Source organism: Poromitra crassiceps (assembly GCF_964638095.1).
Source record: "Poromitra crassiceps genome assembly, chromosome: 30".
NCBI lineage: Eukaryota > Metazoa > Chordata > Actinopteri > Beryciformes > Melamphaidae > Poromitra > Poromitra crassiceps.
The window spans coordinates 12,290,926-12,309,871 of NC_139652.1; the positions used below are offsets into that span (position 1 = coordinate 12,290,926).

The window sequence follows — 18,946 nt, forward strand, 5'->3', positions numbered from 1 at the left end:
GAAAAAAAAGAAAAAAAAAGCTATATTGTGGGGGTCCCACAGGTGTTATTGACTATGGGGTCCAAGACCCCATAGGTCCCCCCATAACTCGAACCCTGGAAATATCTAAAAGTATCCTAGCATGGAGAACATTTGAAATGCATCATGCCCATTCCAGGCACGTCTGTCAATGCGTCTGTCAAACGGAGCCCCCGAGGCTCCTGGCCCCGAGGCTCCTGGTCCCGGCACATCAGCTCATTTTTGGCTTCACACACATTGATTTCTCATCTTCAGCTTGCTGCTGCTGCCTTCTAGGACATGGCTCCTGCATGAAGTGAGCAACAAGTAGCCTAAAGTAGCTCAGGTTATGCCCAGTGGCTGCAATATTCTATGTGCAAGTGTGGGGGGGGGGGGGGAGGTTCTCCAGATTCCAGATGCATTCAATATGCAGCTGTATCATAATTAAAAAGCTATGCCATATTAAGCTGCGTTCACACTGACCTATTAAAAGTTTTTCGCTGGCATCGAGTTTACATACAAAGTCAATGCAAACGAGCGATTGAGCGTATATTCGCCCGGGAGAAAAATCGCTGGGCGTCCGAGCGACAGAGACCGAGTGATAGGGAGAAAATTTGCTCGTCGCCCGAGATGAAAATTACGCAATTAAGCAAAATGAATTAAGCAAAATTACGCTGGCATCAGTCGCTCGCTGTTCAACGCTGATTGGCTGCTGTGTGAGAGGGAGTCAAGGATCACACTGGCTTGGAACCATTGGAACAAACCGCTGGTTTTTGTGTGGCAACAAACCGCATTGACAGCTGATTGACAGGCTGAGAGCTGACATGAAGTGAAGTCTGTACTACCGGTATAGAGCTCGCATTAGGAGCACGCTGATAGGCTTAGCTTGTAAACAACTACGGTGGCTCGTAGTGGACAAACATCATGACACTGTGTAACATTATAGCCCCCAGATGTCCGTCAATTATTGTACCTGTTGACGAGCGATTTAAACAGAGCGATTCCAAAGGGTTGAATCAAGCGAGAGAAAAATAAATATCTCGGTGTGAACACAGCTTTACCAATTAAACCTCATCTCAAGCAAACTTTTTTCACAAAGATAGAGACCATAGTAAATATTCAAATTATATTAAATTGTTCAATGGGAAATAGTCACACTACTTACATGAGTTAAGAAGTTTATAAAATATTTATTTCCCATACATTTCATATACTGTATATAGCAACGTTTATGCAGCTTTTCATCAATAAAACATTTAAATCACAAATATAATTTTGAGATGTTTGTCATAAATCAATAGTGTGTTGTTGGCATAATTTGTGTTGACATCATGTATTTACAATAAACCTGATTAGAAGACGTCGTCATTATGGTACCTAGATTGATTGGAAAGCAACTGCTCTGTATTCCAGTTATAAGAAAACATTTCATATTGGCAAACATTGAAAAAGGACTTAAAAATCACTGTGATGTCCAGCAATGTTCTGATAACCTATCAGGCAATTACATTCAACATAAATGTTCACTGTTTGTTATAGGCTGTTACTCCAGTCATACTATGAAAATAAGTCATGACAAATTCTTCTGATAAGACAACAAAAGTGCTTCCTGCCAGCAGATGCCCATCAATAATAAATACTGATATTTTCAGCGTCTAAATTCAAAGTAGTTTCAAGGAGCCCTTTCTTTTGTCACATTACATAAAACCATGAAAATAGCATTCCAGCATAATTACATACAAAGTACCTTAAAACAAGTGCAGCCTTTCTCCAAGACATACTGTATACCGTACGAAAACACAGTAAGACATAAACCCTACATGTACAATTATATTAATATAAATCAAATTCTCACACTTTTGATATGAATGGTGTATTTAAGTACCCTGCTGTATTTGCCCTTTCTTGAAGACTTCAGACAACTGTAGTGATTGTCAGTTCTTCCTGCAGAATAAGAATAATAAAAATATAGATGTATAAAAAAAGAAGAAGATGCAACTCGATTGTCGGGAATAAGTTCCAAATATCTGCAGGGCAAAGTGGATTCAGTGCATTTCCCCCCACGGTGAGAGGGCATTTGTGACCTGGTTTTGTGTTCACTGGACGGATATCATAAAACAGAAACAAATCTGTTACACGAATGACGCTTCCCCATTTCTACAACAGTCTTGACATTCAGTTGTAAACATAATGACAGATTAGTGTAAGTCTGAGTCTTCATTATTAAAGGTCCCAATTCGTGCAGCTGTAACCTCTTGAAAACGTGTGTCTCTGGTCCATAAAACATGATTCTGGATTAATTTGTCGAAAATATAGCAACCCCGTTCGCTCTGACGGAGTTGTCACTTCCTCATCTCGTTGCGTCCCAAGAATGGTCTGTTTCTATAATATATTCAGAACTAACAGTTCCCATTGGCCGCTGAGGGAGAGCCTGCCCCAGGCTCCCAGCGGCCAATCAGATTAGCGTCTGTGGACCAGCACGCTAGGTTGTGTCCACAACTAACGTTAGCAACGAGCTATCGCTAACTTAACGGTTGCTACGCTAAAGAGGACATCTCAAAATGCCTAGACTTACCGAATGCACCTCCGCAGTTGCTGGATCACGTACAGTTGGCGTCGCTCCAGCTAGAAGTGTTAATTTTGTGGCTAGAGACAAAATGGTGCAGGTAGCTTGTGTGAGAGAGACCGCGCGCAGTATGCTTAAGGACCCGAGTGACATCACATTAACCCGTCTGGGGGAACAGAGTGTAAGGGGCGTGGCTTGAAGGAGACTGCAGGGGGAAGCTGGATAGGGACAAATCCAACTGTGGCAGTTCTGAGGTTGTGAGCACTCATTACAGGGAGGGATGACAGGAGTATATATGCATTTACAAGTAAAAACAGCTTTTGCACTGAATGGGACCTTTAAGGAAAGTTGTTTGTCATCCGGTTCGTCATCCCTACAGGAGTGTCTTTAAAATCCCAGCCTCCCGTTTCTGGAGAGACGGTAGTTCATTCATGATGGAAGGAACGCTAACGGAGCGTTCCGTGGATCACTGTCTCTGCGCGGCGTCCTGCTGAACAGACTCGATGCTCTGCTGTAACCTCTTGGTAAACAGGTGGCTGGCCCTCCCACAGTACGTGTGTGTGGTGGCCCGGAGCATCGCTTCAAGAGGAAGAAGCAGTGAGTTCACCATGCTGTCGCCAAACGGGTACTGCGGTGAGAAGAACAACAGGCTGGCGGTTACACTAGTGATTTCATTTCAAATATGTTTTATTTGAGCATGACATTATATACTATATGTACATACAGTATATTCTATTCCACTTGTACAGATATAGGTTCGACCATGAAATGCTCTTTTTTTTTTACTTTGAACATGTACACATACATACAGATACAAAACATTAAAGAAAAAGAAAGAAAATAAAGAGAAAAGAAAAAGCTCTCCATTAACTTAGTTTCTCAGTTCTATTCCTGACTCTCCCCTAACCCCACCCTATTCTATTGTCAAAAGGTCATTTTGTTGATATTGAGAGAAAAATGCCACTTTTATTTTGCAAGTGCAAGATACTGAATTAGAGGCAACCACACCTTATCAAAATATGGAAGTTTGTTCCATAAGAGAGTACCTTATTCTTTCTAAGTGGAGTGTGTTCGTAAGGTCGTTAAGCCACATCTTTGTGGTAGGGGCTTCCTTTTTTTTTCCAGTGCATGAGAAGCAACCTCCTTGCAGTGATCAGACTATAGGATAGGAAGCATTGCTGGGCGTTGGTCAATTTCATAGTATCATCAGACACTCCTAGAATAACAATAAATGGGCCTGATTCTAACTGGATTTGTAGTATTTCAGATAATGATTTGAAAACCTTGACCCAATAAGCCTGAACTTTGGGACAATCAACAAAACGATGTTCACTAGTGATTTCAATGGCAATCCAATAGTGAATATCAGACTTTTATATATACACTGGAAAACACCACACCTGCTTATTCGTGCAATTATCCATTCCGACAAGCGTGTGGCAGCAGTGCAATGCATAAGATCATGCAGATACAGGTCAGCAGCTTCAGTTCATGTTCACATCAAGCATCAGAACGTTTCTGTCTAAGTTAAGTTATCCTTTATTTATCCCCATGGGGAAATTCATCCTCTGCATTTGATCCATCCTCTACTAGGAACCTTCCTAGAACTAGGAGCAGTGGACAGCCGCAGTGCAGCGCCCAGGGACCAACTCCAGTTCTTTTGCCAGTGCCTTGGTCAGGAGCACTGACAGGAGTATATTAACCCTGACACACGTCTTTTGGTGGTGGGAGGAAACCGGAGCACCCGGAGGAAAGGAAACCCACACGAACACGGGGAGAACATGCAAACTCCACACACAGAAGGGACCTGGGCCAGACCGCCGTTCGAACCCGGGACCTCCTTGCTGTGAGGCAACAGTGCCAACCACTGAGCCACCGTGCCTATCTCAGTGACTTTGAGCGCGGCGTGGTTGTTGGTGCCAGATGGGCTGCTTTGAGTATTTCTCAAAGTGCTAATCTCCTGGGATTATCACGCACAAGTCTCTAGAAAACCATCCAGTGAGTGTGGCAGTTCTGCGGTCAGAAACGCCTTGTTGATGAGAGAGGTCAGAGGAGATTTTCAGAGCCCTCACCGCTCGCTCTGTCCCTCCACCAGCTCAGGACGCCTCGCCCCTCCCCCCCCCCCCCCCCCACGTGGTTTTAACAGCTCCCGGTCACGCCTTTTTTCTCATCTCGCCCCCAATTGGTGGAACGAGCTCCCCTCTGAAATAAGAACGGCCAATTCACTTCCAATTTTCAAAAAACAGTTAAAAACTCACCTCTTCAGATGACATGTTCACCCCCTGTAGCAACCTCTCTAGTCCCTATGCACTTTCCATTCACATGCACTTTTATTTCTCCTCTCTTTTATCTTGCCGCCTTCTTCTATCCTCTCTTCATCTGTTTTAATTCTGGCCGTTTATGCATTTGTTTGCTCCTTGTTTTTCTTTTATTTATTGCTGTACTGTTTTTATACGCTGGTTGTATGTCGCTTTGGAGAAAGGCGTCTGCCAAATATCAATAAAGTAAAAGTAAACAAAGTAAGGAGATTATGGCCAGACTGGTTGGAGCTGACAGAACCTCAGATAACCTCTTTACAGCTGTGGCGAGCAGAAAAGCATCGCAGAATGCGCATCACGTCCAACCTGGAGGCTGATGGCACTTTGGTATCTAGTTGACACTCAGCTGAAGGCTGATACCCACCCAGTATTAGTAAAGTGTTCCTATTAAAGTACTCGCTGAGTGTAACACTGCAAAGAAAGAGTTGACTTTCACCTGCCCTATTTACTTTAGTGGTGATGTCACATACCAGATGACAGTGAAGCCTATAGGACGAATGGTGGCTCTAATTTGAATTTGACCAGCTCACATGCTACGCGTACTCACGCAGCTCGCGTGTACTCGCCTGGCGTGCGAGCAGACGCAGCTCACAAGCTAAGCGTACTCACGCAGCTCACACGCTACGTGTACTCGCCTGGCATGCGAGCAGACGGAGCTCCACCTCGCCCGCTCAACTGTTGAGCAATTGTGCGCCGCACGGTAGGGGTGCTCCAAAAAATCGATTCTGAAAGGATCGTGATTCTTAATGCCACGATTCCTGGATCGATTCCAAACTCCCAAGAATCGATTCTTAAAATCGTGAACACAACATGCAAGATACCGGCTGAATAAGTGTCCAAATGTTCATGTCATTTGTGTACTGTACTGCCACGGTGCCACCACCTCTTGCACTTAAGAACTCTGGTTAATGTATTCCCCCCAAAATCTATAAATCCTTCTCAAAGTCTACAGATCCCCCCCAGCCTATAAATCCATCTTATCTGAAGAACATAAGAGGGGAATTCCCCCCTAGTTTGCAAAATGAATTTAGGCCCTGACTGTAATACAGAAGTTGAATTTGAAGTTCAGCATTAATACATTTGTCATTTTTTGTCTTATATTTACCTTTGTGTGTTATTGCAATATAAAACTACATACCGTAAATTCCGGACTATAAGACGCACCGGTGTATAAGCCGCGGGACCAAAATTGACTATTTTTTTCTTCTATAAGCCGCACCGGACTATAAGCCGCGGGTGTTTTGATGTTTAATTACCATATGAAAGGGTTCGTGCACAGAGAGGAATGTCGGGAAAGAGATCGCTGTTTGGGGAAGCTCCCATTTATTAACATTTCAACAAAACAAAACAAAAGTCAGGTCACTAATCCCCAGACAAAATCACACAACAATAGGCTACCGTATATGTGCAGCAAACCTGTAACCAGAGAAGTCAAGTCACTAATCCTCGTCTTCCTCTTCTTCCTGCGTACTGAAACCACCAAAGTCCTCATCTTCAGTGTCGGAAACGAACAGGTTCAGGGTGGCTTCGTCAACCACTCTCCTCTCTCCTTCAGGTGCCATGGCACGAGTCCGATACCTCACGAGTCCGACACCTCACGAGTCCGAAAAAAGAGGCTAACTTCCCCCAGACCCTAACCCAAAACCTAACCTCTCCCACCCCCACGCCTAAACCTAACATCCCCCAGACCCTAACCCAAAACCTAACCTCTCCCACCCCCACGCCTAAACCTAACCTCCCCCAGACCCTAACCCAAAACCATGAGGTGTCGGACTCGTGAGGTATCGGACTCGTGAGGTATCGGACTAGGGGGCAGTCCCCGTGGCGTCATCCTCTTCATCCCGCAGCAGTCCAGCGTTTTGGAACCCGTTGGTAATTGTGGATGTTTTCACACTCCTATAATATTCCGTGATCTTCCTTTGTGTGAATTCGCCGAAGTTTGTGATTTTCTCCTGATAGTCGGGAGGGAGTTGTTCAGTAGTTCTCCCCCGGACGGACAGTCCCTTTTGCCCAGGTTACGCGCGGCTGCTCTGTTTGATCGGCGGCTGCTCTCTTTTAATGCGAGATTGACTGCTTTCAACTTGAAAGCTGCCTCGTGTGAATTTCTGCGTACCTTCCCCATGGTAAGTGAGAGTGTTGCTTCTACTGCTCGTCTTGTTGTGAATATTCCTTGATCTTCCTTTGTGTGAATTCGCCGAAGTTTGTGATTTTCTCCTGGTAGTCGGGGGAGGGAGTTGTTGCCCGAGTGGCCGTTTGCTTACCGTAATTACCATATGTAAGTGGTCACGCACAGAGGGGATTGTCGGGAAGAGATGGCTGTTTGAGGAAGCTCCCATTTACCGTATTACAACATTTCAACAAAACAACATAACACAACACCACCGTTGTTTATTTTTACAGTGCACACAGTGTCCGCGGTGTGGTGAAAAGAGGGCAAGAGAGGAAATTAAAACAGAAGTGGATTTATAGTTAGAAAGAGTGCTAAAAAAGAGAGATTTTTTTTTTTTTTTTTTTTTTTTTCTGAAAAAATCCATAGATAAGACGCACCGTTATATAAGCCGCAGGGGCCAAAAAACGGGAAAAAAGCCGCGGCTTATAGTCCGGAATTTACGGTAATTGAGAATCGATTCTAGATTCTGGAATCGAGAATCGTTGGAATCGAGAATCGATGGAATCGAGAATCGAGAATCGATTCGGGAATCGGATCGTGACCCCAGGAATCGGAATCGGATCGGATCGTGGCTGTCTTAGCCGGATCGGAGCACCCCTACCGCACGGACTGCAGCCCAATTATATGAGTAAGATTTCCATTCACACCCTGAGGACTTCAAAGTGTGATTTTTAAGATGCAGCAGCAATGTGGGAGCAACGTAATGAGGGGTGTCCTCCTGGCACGTTCAGATGATGAGAGACGCATTGAAAATGACACAAACGACACGGACAAAGTGCCACATTTGTCATCGTCAGTTCAGGACAATATCATTCTACATTTGATCCATATCCGTCCGTTCGGAGTGCGGTTTGGATAATGAATATCAATTACCACAACAATGGAGAATGGGCTCAGTAAGGCGTGACGGCATTACCGAAAACATCAGCTGTAGCGTTTCCAAAATACGCTTTTTGGGCTGTGCACGTTTGTGTAAATGTAAAAAGTAAATCGCAGGGAGAACATCCCCCAACTCCATTTGGTAGTTAATGCAAACAATCCAAGGCGTTCACCACAAACCATGAATAAATATGCAGGCTTCGTCTTCTCTTTTTTTACATGGTGAGGTACGCCCTACTTTTACTGCTCACACAGTAAATAAGGGGCGATCACTGCTTTACGACGCCTCATTTGACTCCGGTTTGGGAAAGCATTAGGTCACTCTGAGCACACTTTCTTTATGATCTTCCAGACACAACAGCAGGCAATAAAGCACCATTAACGGCCTCCTATCGATTTTTATGTGGACGACGCAGCGGCCATCATGATGTCTCAACGAAGCATCAGCACTAAAACATTTTACAGCTCTTCTGTGGGCCTGGCTCCGTGATGCTGGTGCCCTTTACTGCAAGCTCCTCCGCTGGCTGAGGGAGGAGAGCCTGCAAGCTCCTCCGCTGGCTGAGGAGAGAGCCTGCAAGCTCCTCCGCTGGCTGAGGAGAGAGCCTGCAAGCTCCTCCGCTGGCTGAGGGAGGAGAGCCTGCAAGCTCCTCCGCTGGCTGAGGAGAGAGCCTGCAAGCTCCTCCGCTGGCTGAGGAGAGAGCCTGCAAGCTCCTCCGCTGGCTGAGGAGAGAGCCTGCAAGCTCCTCCGCTGGCTGAGGAGAGAGCCTGCCTTGGGGAGACGAGCTGCCCGAGGAGGAGCTCTTGGTGGGACAGAAATCAACGTTTCCTTCAGAATTGCCTGCTGCTCTAAGGACTGCTGTCCATGTCCTGCTCTGAGGCTTCAGGACTGTTGTCCCTGTCCTGCTCTGAGGCTTCAGGACTGCGGTCCGTGTCCTGCTCTGAGGCTTCAGGACTGCTGTCCGTGTCCTGCTCTGAGGCTTCAGGACTGCGGTCCATGTCCTGCTCTGAGGCTTCAGGACTGCGGTCCATGTCCTGCTCTGAGGCTTCAGGACTGCAGTCCGTGTCCTGCTCTAAGGCTTCAGGACTGCGGTCCGTGTCGGTCCGCACAGGACCTGAGCGGGAATCGGGTGGGAGGGGCCTGGGGGAGCCGGAGCCAACAGGAAGCCGAAGCAGCGATAAAAGCCGCAACCAAAATACCAGCGTACAACAAAAGATTTTGAACCCTCTTAAGTTAGACCTAGTGTCCTCTAGTAAGAGAGTGGCGTCAGCGGAGGACCAAAATGCGAGACTCATTAGCCAATGAACAGCCAGGAATGGGTCTCGCGCTAATTTTGCATGCTAAAATAAAGCTGATAATGTACAATTTGATTCAAGGGATGAAAAACCCTTTCAAAGTACAACACAAGCTGTCTATTTTGCTGCAACTCGACAGTGCTGCTTTTTTTTACTCAAGAGTTCCACTTTCTACTTCCTGGAAAAAAACTGGTCCATTGGAGTGAATGGAGATGTCAGAACTCTTCTATTATACGGCTCTGGTTAGACCTATTCCAGTGACCTAACGAATGTGGAGCTACATATGAGGAAAAGGTTATAAAAAAAAGCCCTTTAGCGTATATTCATCTGCTTGCTACAGCGTACAGATTCATGCCAGCCACAGTTTAGTTTAGTTGATTAGTTTATTAGTTTATTTGTCAGGGAGCATATACAATAGACATTAATCCTCATAGGGGGAGAGATGCATTGTAACAGATTTAGCCATAGGCTAATTTCCATCTTGGGAGTCCCTGCTGGGCAGGTGGATTCAGAAGCCATTCAGAGTTAAGAAAACACAATCAAATACATAAAGTGAAAACATGCGATATCTATAGCGTAGGTTAGTACAAGAGATCACAAGATAAAAGAAGTGACAGCACACGGCGCGCCGTCCGTCCTGGATGCTGCGCGTGTGCGTTTGTGCTGCTGGAGAGATGGATGGCGGCACGGGGGGGCGCGTGCCCCCCGTAATGAAGCCTGCTCGTTTACTTAATGGCTGAGAACGTTGCCCCGCACTGATAGTGGCCGGGTCGAGGCTCTGTGGCGGTAATGGATGGAGATCAGCTAATTAACCAATTAGCTGATCTAATTGGTTCCCCTCCTCCACCTCCACTCCCCTCACCCCACCTCCACCTTCCTCCCCTCCTCCCCCTCCCCACCTCCACTCCTCTTCCCCGCATGTTGACCAGTGCGCCGAAATCAACAGGAGCGGATTGGAGGCGGAGCGGCGAGAGGGCTCCTCCCCCAGGTGACATGCTGGCTCACTGCTGACCAATGGAAGGTGTGTGTGGAGGACAGATAAGCGCTCAAGCAGTGGTTCTCAACGAGGGGGGTCCTTGAAGGGGTTCCCGGAAAATTGCTGAATTATGTTAAGCTCAACGATTATTTCGTGTCCCAGAAATGAACACAATTAGAGAATGCAGATTAGAAGAATGACTATTTTGATCATAGTTTTCACTGTTGTCGAAACTAGGAGTGAAACTAGGGATGGAATTCTGGACAAACTCGTATCCTGAGAAGAACAAGAAAATAATCTCGCATTTGGGTCCGAGTGACAAAATCTCATCAAATGGAGGCCCGGGGCTGTCATGTGGACTAAATAGTGTTCAACAGTCACGTGACGTTTGGAACAGTTACTACCTCTGGATGGAGCGGGGTCAGTTAGTCAGCTTTGGAACAGTTACTACTCTGGATGGAGCGGGGTGCGTTAGTCAGCTTTGGAACAGCTACTACTCTGGATGGAGCGGGGTCGGTTAGTCAGCTTTGGAACAGTTACTACTCTGGATGGAGCGGGGTGCGTTAGTCAGCTTTGGAACAGCTACTACTCTGGATGGAGCGGGGTCAGTTAGTCAGCTTTGGAACAGTTACTACTCTGGATGGAGCGGGGTGCGTTAGTCAGCTTTGGAACAGCTACTCTGGATGGAGCGGGGATGGGTTAGTCAGGTTTGGAACAGCTACTCTGGATGGAGCGGGGTCGGTTAGTCAGCTTTGGAACAGTTACTACTCTGGATGGAGCGGGGTGCGTTAGTCAGCTTTGGAACAGCTACTACTCTGGATGGAGCGGGGTCAGTTAGTCAGCTTTGGAACAGTTACTACTCTGGATGGAGCGGGGTGCGTTAGTCAGCTTTGGAACAGCTACTACTCTGGATGGAGCGGGGTCGGTTAGTCAGCTTTGGAACAGTTACTACTCTGGATGGAGCGGGGTGCGTTAGTCAGCTTTGGAACAGCTACTACTCTGGATGGAGCGGGGTCGGTTAGTCAGCTTTGGAACAGTTACTACTCTGGATGGAGCGGGGTGCGTTAGTCAGCTTTGGAACAGTTACTACTCTGGATGGAGCGGGGTCGGTTAGTCAGCTTTGGAACAGTTACTACTCTGGATGGAGCGGGGTCGGTTAGTCAGCTTTGGAACAGTTACTACTCTGGATGGAGCGGGGTGCGTTAGTCAGCTTTGGAACAGCTACTACTCTGGATGGAGCGGGGTGCGTTAGTCAGGTTTGGGAGAGTGAAGGCAGGATGAGCTAAAAGGTAACGGAGCTATTGATTTAGCTTACAGTTGGCTCGATGCAAATACTCGTAATAGAAAAGCAGTGGCCTGGAGTGGCTTTTGATGATGCCATGACTAAAGTTTGTCCAAAATAGACAACTTTGCCAGCGCAACAGCCAAAATAATTTCCACGGGATGAAGTCAAAAATACATTTTGATCAAGCTAAAACGAGGCGGTGTTTCTTATTTGCTGGAAAAAATTGCCATTTTGGAGATACAGGGTTTTCACCTGACAGTGTGACGTCAGGTCGAGACAGCCATTACCTTTTGGATGGCGTCGTAGACAGCCCGGAACGCTGGCTGCTTGTCGTCGTGGTAAACACCCCGGTTGCCGTGGAGAATGAAGACACCTTCTTGTTCAGCCTGCTGACAGTTGCTGCCGTAGATGCAGTGGTCTGGACGGTAGTTCCACTGGCAGGGGAACACATATAAGCTTTCTGTAGGACAGGGAGAGAGATGGTTGGGTGTTTAAGCTGAGTCCTCAACTATTCTATACTATACTATTACTATATAACTATTATAGGGGGTATGGTGGCTCAGTGGTAGTGCTGTCGCCTCACAGTTAGAAGGTTCGATTCTCGCCTGGGACACTGTGAGCGCTGTGGTTGTGTTCCCCCCATATCTTCAGTGCCTACTGCCTACTGCCCAGGTGGGGTATCTCGTCGTAAGGGCCTTTCTCTCTGTGTGGAGTTTGCATGTTCTCCCCGTACTCCCCCCCAGGGGGTTCCTCCGTATATAACCCCCCGACTAAAAACATGCAGAAGATCAGATCGTCATCGTCATCCGACCAGTGACGACAACATCCGAAGTTGGTCCCCGGGCGCTGTACGAGAAAGCGACCACTGCTCCTGGCCTGCCCCTCGGAGGAAAGGACATGCCTGGATGGGTTAAATGCAGAGGACACTTTTCACCGGCCACCGTCAGCATGAGTGTGTTGTGGCTGCATGCATGTGTTGTGGTGTTCGTGTGACAATAAAAGACGGGCTTGTCCGTTACGGGAGTATTCCTAAAGGGGGGGGGGTGACTTATAAATGCACACAACAAGGTCCTGACACTAGTCTACAATATATTGAGTGAAAACTGGAGAATGCCCTGAACTAGCACATCACTCAAAATGTAACTGTGTGTTCACCTGGGTTATGGTGAAATATGATATTCAGCAGGTCCTGGTCACCCCAGGTTATGTTGAGTTTATACTTCTGAAGAAGCGGCATCAGCATTTCCTCCCATTGTAGAGGAACTATTGTCATGTCATTCTGAAAAGACAATAAACACTCAGTTATCACACATGCGCTCGTATGATTTTGCTTTTATGAAACCATAAACCATGAATGCCTCTGTCACCACTTTGTATAACACAACTGTTTCATCTGTCAAACAATGAGAGTGTATAGAAAGGAATTACAACAGTGACCTCAACTGGTCATTGTTGGTGGTACAGCTGCTCTGCAGACCCCTCGGGCCCTCTACACATTTACAATTTCAAAAATGCACACTTTTTTTTTTTACACATCTCTACGTCATGACTGCATGTAAAGATTTGGTTGGTGTTCGGTATGACTGGGTAATATGACATCATCCATCATCATATAGCTAAGGATTATTCTTCAAAACAAATGACAGTGGGCCTACCACATTAATGTGTAGTCATATTTCAGGACTCAACCATACATCTTCCATAATTTAAAAGTTTTGTGCAATACTAAATACCTGGGAAAAAAGTCAAATTCTTTTTCAATTCCGTTTCATAAATCCTTGCCTTTACATTGGAATACTTATTACTATGAGATAGAATTACTTTTTTTTACTTTTAAATTAGTTGCGGACATGTGTCCTGGGGGATTTCATTTTAACGGACAGATGGGATAAATTCTGGACAAATATTAGATCTTTGTTTATTGATCTTAAAAACAATTGATAGCAGGCTATAGCCTATAATATCGAGATTGCCGTGAATTCCCTGTGACAACCATGCTTCTATGACCAGTCAATCAAACGGAACGACCCAAAATGCTTCATTCAGGGTTGAGAAATGCATGTTTAATTTGTCGGACTTTGATTAATTTTAACGGTAAAAGTCCGGCAATTACCGGATAATGGAAACACAGCATATAAAAATGGCATTAATGTGAACCACTTTGCATAAGATCATGGGACATGAATACGTACAAACTCTCACAACAAAACAACCCGTTCATTACCTTAAAATATTTCTCCCTGAAGCGCGTCATGTTCATGAGCATGACCCCTGAGTTGATGCCCGTCTTGCCGTAATAAGGGTGGCGGGCAAAGCGGTTGTACCAGGCGATGCGTGGCTCCTCGTGCTCCGGAGCCATGGCGGCTAAGTGGCTGGAATTGAAGTGAGAAAGGAAGGCCCAGATCTCCTCCACGGGCTGCAGGAAAAGGATGTCTGTGTCCACATACAGCAAAGAGTCCACGTCCTTAAGGATCAGCTGCAAATTAGATCATCATAGTCATCATAGTCCTGATGAGCACATTTTTTTTAATCAAAATTGTGATGACAGCTAACAGTCATATGCATGGAGGACGGCCCTAGACCATGGCTGACCACTTTGGGGCTCCGTTTGTTTTGGCCTGCCATGGATTTGACATAAAAGAAAAATAAATAATAAATAATAATAATCTGCGGCCGATATTACTGTCTTTCAGAGGCTGTAGTGTGGAAGGAATCAATTTGGTACAAACTACAGTATGTCAACCTAGCTTGTCGGGAAGGGGGCTATATCTGAATCAGAATAGGTTCTATAGGGTTAGGGCTACACACCTTGAGCTACATGCGCTTTCTGTCAGAAAGGCGACTTTCCCTTTAAATATGTTTATGCATTTTTTTTTACTACAATCAACTCTAAATCTAACTAATAATAAAATTACTGTTAAACAGATAAAATAGTAGTTTATTTTTATTATTTTGAAATTTTATTTTGGATTTAGAATGTAAATTGTCTACAAAATATCATACATTTTAATGTAATGTCATCTCATATAGCACCAAGATTTATTATTTCAGGCCCACGGCACTTCATCCAGATTAATTTGGCCCTTCATAGGAAAGAATGTGGGCACCTCTGACCCAGACCTACTGGTAGGAAGAGCCTCTGAGATGCACAAGGCTTGAAGAGCTTCTTCCACTCCTTGGCATTCTCACTGGGGAAGGTGATGGGGTAGGTGGTGAAGCTGAACCTGGGCTGGACCGTACTGGGCCAAGAGTCCAGCTTAAAGAAAAGACAAGGACATGGATCAATTGTAGCTCTCCAATATCCTCGACATGTAAACAATAGAGACACTGCGTAACGCGTCATCATTCAGAAACCACGCCCAAGATGGGGGAAAACAGAAAGCCCCCCTCCAATCCTGGCGTTCTCCTATGTCACGTGCATGGTTGCGTGTTGCACACAAAGATTGTATATACAGAAGATGAACACTCCAACTTACTTCCTTGACAGCTAAATCCACATTTCTTCTCGCCAATTCTCAATGGCTTCCTTGTTTTGCTCGGGAGTACAAAAAAACTTTAATTGCCGATTTTTTACATTTGTTGTGTGCGCAGCCCCACCACACAACAGCTTTTAGCTATGTTTAATTCAAGGAAAATGACGCTGGTGAATGGGAGTGAACGGACCGATTTCCCCCGTGATGGGCGTGGCCTATTTCTTGCAGTGTCTCTAGAGTCTATAGCCTAATATTCTGCAAGAAGGCTTTAGAAAAACCTCAGTGAATGATGTAATTCACTCTTTGGGCCAAACATTCACAACAATTACTGTATGTGGGAGAAACAATCCTTATTCATAGAAATCTATCAAGAGTTTATGGTTCTTCTGTTTCCCCCATCAAGCCTAGAGATAATGCTTGTAACAGTGAATTGCTATAATGCGCTTGAAGCCAAACAGTGTGATTGTGTATAATATATGCCAGATCTCAATGGCAAAGCACATCATTTACACAAGTTCTGTCAAGCCTGGGCCATTACTTTCGGAGGTATTGCGCCAGACGAACACAAACAGATATGCAAATGCACGAACGCACACAGATCCAGTTTGGGCGGGGAGGCTCCGCCGTTGGGACACTTACTGCCTCTCTGAAGCCGTCGTGCAGATGGTCCTCAGCAAAGATGTAGAAGTGCAGAGGCTTTTTGCTGAAGAGAACGGCAGACTTCAGCATGGTGAGAGTCTCCTCCAGCCGAGGGCCACAGGCCACCACAGCCAGGTGACTCCTCTCATCTCGACGTTCCTCCACCGCAGAGCCTGACCTCTCCCTGAGAGCCGGACAAACAAAAGTTCACGGTAATCAACGAAAGCTTGGATTTGTCAATGAGTCATGACAGCGTGGCAACAGTGACAAGAGAAGGAGAGAAGAAGACAAGATATCAAAGAAAGAATGAAGATATCAGCAGGCTCAGTTGACTGGTACTCAGCCCTGGAGGGTTGGAACTGTCATTAGGCTTAATGAAAGAATGTGGCACTAGTACAAGTTATGCTTCACGCTGCCTCCAATAGTGTGCCTTGTATGCTCCTATTTTCAGGTTTAGTACTAAATAGACCAAGTCACCGTCCCATCCGAGTAGACACCTGCTGTTTTATTTCAATTGTGGATATATCACAAACTTGTATATTGTTTACGGTATTCCTGTTGTCATTGTCTGCCGCAACTGTAACGTTAAAGATATATACCCTAGTTAAACACGGTGGCCAGACCTATCAGGCGTTTGGTTGTGCTTATTTTATGTACTGTGTTGATAAACCAAATCTACCCAATGTGGCATATCTCACCGCTGGTCGTCGCACGAGCTGCTAGTTTTGGGTGAACTGAACTCAAGCTGGAATTTGTTTTTATTCTGTGGCCCAACATGTAAATTACTAAACGAACATGAATGAAAGTGTTGTTAATTAATGAGATATGAAGGCATCAAACATGCGTTTACTTTTACACTTAACCATTGTATCTTTAGCTCAGTTGTTACCCACCCAGTTTGCTCCGCTCCATTAAACTGTATGTCCCCGGTGCCTGCATTGTGACTACCCGGACGTTATTGTAAACAAGGCGGCTTTAGCTCAGGAGGTAGAGCGGGTCGGCCAATGACGCAAGGGTTGGCGGTTCAATCCCCGCTCCCTCCCAGCTGCTGTCGTTGTGTCCTTGGGCAAGACACTTAACCCTCCTTGCTCCCGATGGCAGCCTGCCGCCATCGGTGTATGAATGGGTGAATGTAGACTACCTACTGATTGTAAAGCGCTTTGGATAAAAGCGCTATATAAATGCAGGCCATTTACCATTTAAACAACTGGGTGATTCGGTCTATACAACTTGTCGTTTTGGTCAGAAATAATATAGGCTATATAATGGGCTATATGCTTGCTGCCTTCCAATGCTGTCAGAAATGTGGGAATTACTAGGTGTACATGAACAACTCAACAAAGTAGTATCAGACTGGAAGTCATAAGTTGGCAACATGGGACATGTAGGTGTCTTGAGGGATGATGGTGTACAGTGGAAGCCATATTACCAACAACTGATGTGATGCATTTTATGATGGTGTTTTGTATCCTGTGTATAGTCATGTTTGTGTGTTTAAAATGTCACTCTGTATAACTTTTTGTTGTCAAGCATTTTGTTTTCAAATTAACATGAATAGATAAATTACATTTCTGACAACTGATATGAGTTTACAAGGTACACTTTGTTGGAGGACAGCAGTATGACTATAGTGTGTGGACTGTGGATCTAGCAAATAGGCGTAAGTTTCAAGATACAATCTAGATGATTATGATCATTAAAAGGTCACTGGAATCTTTTTATGTGTGGATGCACAAAAGTGATCATACCTATGAGATGATTCCAATAAGCAGTTCACTCCACAAACATCAGCAGGCAGACTCCAAAATGGATTCCAGTAAGATACTGACAGTGACATACACCTGACAGAATGAAAACATGATCTTTTGTGTCCTTAATTAAACCCTGGGACATAATGTTAGTCATTCATCAAAAGCTCTGTGTTGAACTGCCTCCTAAGCAAACAGGTGGTGCTACTTTAAATCCAGCCAAAAGGCTTATCAGGCAGGAAGCTTAACCTAGCAAGCAGTAGCCGATTTAGATAAATTATCTTAATCTTAAAATCTGATTGCTGAGTAATAAATCATGTGGACTGTGTATAAACGGCAAAGATTGCGAAAAAGCTGACAAAAAATATAATAGTATTACATTAGCTCGGTGGCTAATTTCGTAGCGTTGCTGATTTGAATGACTTCACGTTAGCTGTCAGTTAGCTAGCGTTATTTACAAGTTAGCGTTAACCCACCAAACGGCATCAGCAAGTCTAACAGTTAGTTAAATAATAGTAATGTTGTGTAGTAGTAGTAGTAGTAGTCAAGTCACTGAAATCAGAAAGTTTAGATCTCGTAGCTAAGTTGAACTAGCTAATAGTTAGCTACCTGTCTTGGGGGTCGCGAAGGCCTGCTGCCACTCCCGGCCCTTTCCTGACAAGGTGCCCGGCGTCATGACCGCTGTTGTCGGGTGTCCTCTCTGCTGTTCTGAGGGTCCACTCGTCTCGGTCCTCCAAAGTGGAGACTAGTTGATTGAATACATACAGCACCGAAAAGAAGGCGAAGATCATGCAGAGGAGAAGTGCATGAAGGTAGCATCGCATTTTTGTGTTACAAGTTCTAGGAGCTAACGAAACATGTTGTTGCTGTCTAACTAGCTAGCTGACTATGGCAGCAAGATCTGACAAGTCAGAAGGCAAACTCAACAGCACAGTTGGTGTTTACAGTCTTGTAAACAGTCTTGAGCCCCACCCACCTTTATTAACACGTGTCATCCAGTAACCTCGCGTCACCAGGCTCTCTCAAAGGAGTCATCTAGTGTAGTGGTGTGACGTCATCAACGATCAATGACAGTCAGTACATAGGGAAATTGTTTATATCACAGGCCCGCTTATGGATATCTCATATTTCTGCTCTTCCATTCTGTTAAGTTTAAGTTATCCTTTATTTATCCCCTTGGGGAAATTCATCCTCTGCATTTGACCCATCCTCTACTAGGAACCTTCCTAGAACTAAGAGCAGTGGGCAGCCGCAGTGCAGCGCCCGGGGACCAACTCCAGTTCTTTTTGCCAGTGCCTTGGTCAGGGGCCCTGACAGGAGTATTAACCCTAACATACATGTCTTTCTTGATGGTGGGAGGAAACCGGAGCACCCGGAGAAAACCAACACGGACACGGGGAGAACATGCAAACTCCACACAGAAAGGACCTGGGACGGACTGGGGTTCGAACCCGGGACCTTCTTGCTGTGAGGCAACAGTGTTAACCACTAGAAACTCAAAATATAACAAATACAGTATAGAAGAAGATAATGTCATGTACAGTATGTATTCCTGCTGCAGCAGTCACTAGTGAAATTAAATGAATTTAGATACAGTAAACT

At 45.3% G+C, this 18,946-nt stretch overlaps 1 protein-coding gene across 2 annotated transcripts; it reads right to left on the bottom strand.

Moving 5' to 3' along the window:
- Positions 1-1,178: 1,178 nt before the first annotated feature.
- gxylt1a (glucoside xylosyltransferase 1a) lies at positions 1,179-18,217 on the bottom strand. 2 transcript variants are annotated; one of them, XM_083662874.1, is made up of 8 exons: positions 17,954-18,217; positions 17,345-17,437; positions 15,597-15,780; positions 14,609-14,740; positions 13,709-13,960; positions 12,640-12,763; positions 11,772-11,944; positions 1,179-3,191 (listed from the first exon to the last, which is right to left on the bottom strand). In XM_083662874.1, the coding sequence occupies exons 1-8, from the start codon at positions 18,166-18,168 to the stop codon at positions 3,030-3,032; spliced, it is 1,335 nt and encodes a 444-aa protein (XP_083519000.1). In that variant the 5' UTR covers positions 18,169-18,217; the 3' UTR covers positions 1,179-3,029. The 2 variants fall into 2 exon arrangements, with proteins under 2 accessions (XP_083519000.1, XP_083519001.1); XM_083662875.1 differs by lacking the exon at positions 17,345-17,437.
- Between the last annotated feature and the right edge of the window lie 729 nt (positions 18,218-18,946).

What these genes read in the sequence shown, in the direction of transcription:
- gxylt1a (XM_083662874.1), bottom strand. Translation starts at nt 18,168, where the DNA reads ATGCGATGCTACCTTCATGCACTTCTCCTCTGCATGATCTTCGCCTTC. An exon ending in ACGACGGCTTCAGAGAGGCA is followed by an intron (nt 14,741 to 15,596) that starts GTAAGTGTCCCA and finishes CTTTTCTTTAAG; the next exon opens with CTGGACTCTTGGCCCAGTAC. An exon ending in TCTACGACGCCATCCAAAAG is followed by an intron (nt 3,192 to 11,771) that starts GTAATGGCTGTC and finishes TTCTCACCGCAG; the next exon opens with TACCCGTTTGGCGACAGCAT.